Consider the following 6,220-nt stretch of genomic DNA (forward strand, 5'->3'; position numbering starts at 1 on the left):
CATTGCATCTTTCTATTCGGCGTGTTTTCCATGAATACCTACACGTAAAAGCCTTATTCGCGCCTAATGATATGCAACATTAATAATGTCAGCCTTTCATGTCGGCAATGTTGGCAGTGCTACACTTGCAGTACATGAACCTGTATGTATACATACATTCATACATACACACATATTTTCCGTACCTGAATTTATTTTAGCGTTCATCGGCACACATAAACACATACCTACGCACATACATAAGTGTTTGCTATTCATTTTGTTGCCAACGGTGCATGGCGTCTGGATAGTTGCCATATGCGATGCGCTTTTTGTTGTTACTACTTGGAATCACTGCAACGTGCAATACAACAGGGAAATCCGTGCATACTCGCACACATACATACATACTTATATTGATAACCAAATGCGCTGTGCTTTCCTGACTCTGTCCATTATTTATTCAGCTACTTTGGCTGACCTGCAATGAACTGGACACTGGACACGGCTTGCTTCACTGTTTTTGGCACTGAAACGTATGCCTTGTGCAATGTCACGCATTTTATCCGCTTATCTGAATGTCTGAATGGTAAATATTCAATATTTTTGGTAGCTAACTGGTTTTGAAAGGCAGTCGGGCATGGTTGTTGCTGGTGTTTTTAGTGTTGTGGAAAATTCAATGAATATTTCACGGAAACAGCCACACAAACCCACAATTGGGAAAACATTTATATCACAATTTTGTTAGAAAATTTTGCTATTTTAAATTTTAAAAGTCTGATAAATTCTAAAATTAATGGGCGAAACCGGACTTTAGACTTTAAAATTTGAAAACAACGCCCAATATATACTTACATACGTTCTAAATTTAGTAAAAAGTTCTTTTGTTACATATGGAGACAGCGTAAAATTCTAGCTCCCTCCATTTCTCTTATTACATCCAGACCACACCACAAATTGGAGGCGAGTTCGGGCCCGACACTTAGGAAAAGAGTGAAAGCCAATATATTATTATTTAATTTTAGACTTACTCATANTGCATTAGAGTGCGCCGAAAATCCGCTTTTTTCGTCTATCAAATTTCTAGTACTAAAAAAATTGTTTTCCTAGCTAACTTCCATCCTCTACAAAAAAAGGTCCATATACTAAATTATGAAGGACTAATACTTAACGAAGATTGTTGCAATTTTAGTAAAAAAAATGATGAAACAATTTAATTAGTAATTTTTTATTTTTTGAGCATATTGAACTTTGATTGAGTTGGGCGAGCCTAGGCTAATGACCAAAAAAATCGAAATTTACACAGATTTTCTTTAAAGCATTATAAATCATATTTTTGCTATTACCAATCAAAATTCAAAAAATGCGAATTTTCGGCCCACGCTAATATGCATATATAAGCATATACTACTTACTACTTGAATTTTGATTTGATTAGAGTAAGCATATATATACATACATATCTAATACATATTCGATGGCTGCATTTTGGCTCTTGCTTCACTTCCCAGCTTGCATGCATTCTAATGTGTGTGTGTTGATAACTAAGAGCATCTACTCTAATTTTCCAGTTTACTTAATGAAATATGGAAATTTTGGTTTAGTTAAAACATTAGCTCAGCCTCAAAGTAGATTTTGTTATCATGATGAAGTGGGATTTTATCTTTCTTTTATGATAATATCGTAAATATGTATACAAGTGTCTCGTGTACATATATGCATAGTTAAGTACATAAATAGGCCATAATTTGTGCACCGTACTACATACGTACATATGTACATCGAAAGGCGAAAGAGGAAATAGTTAGCTTCAAATTTACAAAGCGGATATGCATAGGTTTTTATGCAAATGTGAGTTTCTCAAAATATTTTAGTAAGACAGAGCTTCGATTTTGAATTTTCCATTTAACTATCTGGCTATGATGACAAAGAATCCATCCCAGATTTCTCTGACTCGCTAACAGAAATAACTGAAAATTCCTCTCACTTTTAAGCAACTAAAAGCAACTAAAAAAATATTATTTCCGGAAAAGGATGAACTTTGGCGAAATAGTAATAGTTTAACATGAAACAGAAAAAAAATTTAAATTACATAAAAATATTACAAAACTGTAGATCTTTGGCTGAGGTTAGATATTTACGGTGTACAATTTATTTGTGTCATAGATTTAGGGGTTTTACTGGCTGCCTATTGCGAAAATTAACTTTATGGTTACCGATAAAAAAGCAGCAAGATTCAAGTTATGTTAACGGTTGCTTAGGAATTTATGGGGTTCTAGAATCCCTAGCACTTCCGCTTAGAAGATGCTTGTTTCATTTAAAAATCGCAGAGACAGAGCAACACCGAGTTCCTCGGAGTAGACTACCGCCTCCACACTGAAATTCACCTTGGATCCGTTGATGTATAGACCGATTGCCTGTAGGTCGGCCACTCGGTCCCTTTTCCAGTCACGTTTGGATGAAAATAGCACTTGCACATTACAGCTGAAGTACAAATTGCCTGCCATTCAGTCTGTCGTCCTACTTAATTGCATTTGATTTATGATCAACCCATGTTCGACCCATGCCTAGTCCCTCAAAAGCCTGACCCTCTGAGTCTGATCGCCGATTTCATAGCCACTTCCTTCAGGTGGAGATCAAAAGGGATGAAATTGAGGATAACATTTAGCGCTTTTGCAGCGCTGGATCTATTATTTTTCTTTTTCTTTATGTATTACAAAAGCGTAAATATAATGAGTACTATTGTCGGACAAATTAATATCGTCGTAATTTTTTATGGCCTTATAACAATTATATTCAACAATTTTTAATGAACTTCAGGCCGTTTTTTAATGAAAAACTATTGTGGAAAAGCAACAACTATTTGAAAAAATGCTAGAAGTGATAGCTATTTCGGAGCACTGGAATAGCTGCGATTGAACGCCGACTACGATCATGAAAAAAGGCAAAGTTAGCACAGTGCGTAGGTAATTGGCTGAGTCAGCTGGGGTCGTCGGTTCGAATCCCGCTGAAGAAGTCTGAGGAGGAAATGTGGTGATTTCCGAAATAGCTATGACTTCTATCCTTTTTTCAAATTGTTGTTGCTTTTCCACAATAGTTTTTCGTTAAAAAACGGCCTAAAGCTCAATAAAAAATTGTTGATTTTTTTTTCGTAAAAGTAGAGCTTATTATTTAACAGAAATTATGCAAACCCAGATTTCAAACTTGGAGCAAAAGATTATAAAAATTTTGCAAAGTTTATTTTATTTTGAAATTTTTTTTTTAAGAACTTTGCTTTAACAAAGTACAAGTTTCAGTTACTCATATCAATTCTTTTTAAGTACATTCTTCCGGATAGCAAAGAAATTTTCGAACGTGCTTTAAAAGATTTCTGCATTCTTGTAATGCTACCACCTTTTTTTATCACATATTTTTTAGTGTTTGAAAAGTTGTATGCGATATTTCGGACCATCGATTTTTACTCATACATACCTACATACGTGTTAGTACCTGATNGCTATTGGTTGCTGGTTTTGTGACAATTGTGATTTCATTCATTCCATGGCTCTTTGCTCCTCTTCCTCGGCTCTGCTTGCTGCTCCTTTTTTGCAAGGACATTTGAACTAGAAAACTATTGTGGCATACTTTAAGGCGTGCCCATTTTGGTGTGAATATAAATTAAGATTTACATACAAAAGCGATCTACTGAGAAGCTTACTAAGCCATCATTTGCGGCTTGTCCTTCGATTTTGCTTAAATTGTATTCCACTTTTCCTCCAGCGTTTGTGGTTACTTTGGCGCTTAATGATATTCATTGCTAGGCAAAACAATAAAAGTCCGATATACGCATACAAAAAGTTGGTAAGTAGTGCACTGAACTTAGGCCGCCACACACACACACACACTCTCATACGTGTTTCTGCGTAATGACACTGCGCCACATTTTTCGAATAAAATTTTATTGCCGCCTAATGCCATGCACACGAGGCGTTGCCGTTCGATGACATAATAAATAGGCACAAAAGTTGCTGGCTGGTGCATGAGCGGATCTGTGCTGGGATGTGGCGCTCAAAAGGCGTTAAATAGAATTATGCATTTATTGCTACTTCAAACAGAAAGCAGAAAATTTTTCGTCGCCTCATTTCGCTAATAAAATTTGAACGGCCTCATAATTTATGTTATATCTTTTTACTACTTTTCTTATTTCCTTTTCAGCACCTCAACCGATATGGATGGAGAACGATGAGCTGCTGCATAAAATTTTCACAAAGAAGCAGCAACACGAATACGCGCATCGCCAGCAGCTGCAGAGATCTGCCAAAAAGCTAAACAAGAAAGCTGTTTCGCCACCGACGCCGGCACCCTACTTTGAGAACTCCACGCAGAGAAGTGTTGTCGTTGCTGTCGGACGCACTGCAAAATTACATTGTCGTGTACGAAATTTGGGGGATCGCGCAGTAAGTTTTCCATATCCAGCTGAAGTGTGTCGCTTCGCCCACTACCTCGCAGCTTCCTTCTCCAACTCACCGCAATTATAATTTTCTCATTTTCCCGCCTGATGCTCTACCTGCAGGCTAATTAACTTCCATCCTGCGGTGTTAACCTATGTATTTTCCCGCTGTCCACTCTGCCTTTTGTTGTTGCCGTTGATGTTGTTTGTGATGCTTTGTTTTTGTTTGTCTTTCCCGCACGCAAAATTCGTTTGTCATTTACTGCAGGTCACTTGGATACGTCAACGCGACTTACACATCCTGACCATCGGCGTGATGACCTACACAAATGACCAGCGCTTTGAGGCTTTGCATTGTGAGGACTCCGTTGAGTGGTCGTTGAAAATTGCATCTGTGCAGCTGCGAGACTCTGATGTGTATGAATGCCAAGTTTCGTCGGAGCCGAAAATTAGTCAGGCCTTCGAGCTGAACGCTTTGGGTGAGTAGACGGGTACACATAGAACCTTAAAGTTATGTAAAATATTCTGCTGGTTAGACTCTCAGAAAAGGTGCATTGGTATTCCCTTTTAAATGAACGTGAAAGGAGTTTTGGTTTAAGCGTTCCATTAAACAATATACATTCATATTTGAAAGCTTTCGGACTTTTGAACAAGAAAAATTACTTTTTGCGCATTTTTTAAGCATATTAATGATCTTTTGATTGATAATTAGAAATTCACTAAAATCAGTTAACTTTCGTGATCTTCCTTTTCACATTATGTAGGAAATAAAATTATGAAAATTATCGGGCACAACGTTCGTGTTGGTTTACTTGAGGCCAGTCCTAAGTTAAGTTAGGTCAGTTAGGTCAGGCAGTCGCATATGAATGACTCTTACGTCCACTTGGAGGCAGATTTTCCCATTGTGAATGCTCTTTGTTAGTGCAAGGAGAAGGTATATCCTTCTGACCGAAATTAATCCACACTGTCAGTACAGAGTATGCCAAACCATTTACTATTCCGAATGAAGCCGTGCATGTACTATATTTTCACCTACGCTATGTCCCATAAGCTATTAAAAAAGCGTGATCGCAAATGCTTGAGACGCATTTTCTGGAGAGCTTCCTGTTGATCATCATCCCAACAACTTAAGTAGAGGGAGCTTTTTGGTATAGGCCGTCGATGAAGCATTGGTAAGGGCCATTACTGCAGATTTGTTTAGTGTCAATAGTTCCTCAGTACGACTCTTATTGACCCCCGGCTGCAAGTATCTTGAGATTTCACAGTGGTCCCGATTGCTCCAGCGGTCATTAGTTACGGCTGTGGTATTATTCATCGATCCCCCTAAGCAGAAAAGAAATCGGTGGCAGTAAGGAGTTATCAGCTTCGCTAATTTGCATTTCCGAGCCGTGTCTAGCTATCTCATCGACTATTTCGTACAGGAACCCAGATAAGACAGGCTTTGACCTGAAGCCAGCGTAGCAGGATATTTCCAAACTGCTTTCGACTTTACCACCCTGCAGCCAAATTTTTTCAATGCCGCCTGCCTGTCAACGAATATAGTGACGTTCTCTGGCACAGACTTACTATGTCGTATGAGACCATGACGCAATAAACCGGTGAAGTAATAAAACAGCTTTCTCGCTTTATTTTCGGTTATTCCTCTGCCTTATAGTCAAATTTTAAAGGCAATTTTTCATATAAGGCAATGTCAAAATCTGTCTTCTCGCTCTAATTATTTCACCTGGTATAATTCCGCCATGTGTGAGACAATCTGCCTGCTCTACCAATCTTACAAGTTGTCACACAACAACATAGCATTCGTCTGTGAGA

At 38.0% G+C, this 6,220-nt stretch overlaps 1 protein-coding gene across 1 annotated transcript; it reads left to right on the top strand.

The window, feature by feature from the left end:
* Positions 1–4,173: 4,173 nt before the first annotated feature.
* LOC108377696 (uncharacterized) lies at positions 4,174–4,887 on the top strand (the record flags this gene model as incomplete). Its single annotated transcript, XM_017633959.1, has 2 exons — positions 4,174–4,415; positions 4,677–4,887. Coding segments are annotated over 2 exons (453 nt in total), but the record flags the coding sequence as incomplete, so codon positions are not given.
* Between the last annotated feature and the right edge of the window lie 1,333 nt (positions 4,888–6,220).

The sequence above is a fragment of the Rhagoletis zephyria genome, unplaced genomic scaffold (assembly GCF_001687245.7).
Source record: "Rhagoletis zephyria isolate East Lansing unplaced genomic scaffold, Rhagoletis_zephyria_1.1 Rzeph_scaffold_12549, whole genome shotgun sequence".
Classification (NCBI taxonomy): domain Eukaryota; kingdom Metazoa; phylum Arthropoda; class Insecta; order Diptera; family Tephritidae; genus Rhagoletis; species Rhagoletis zephyria.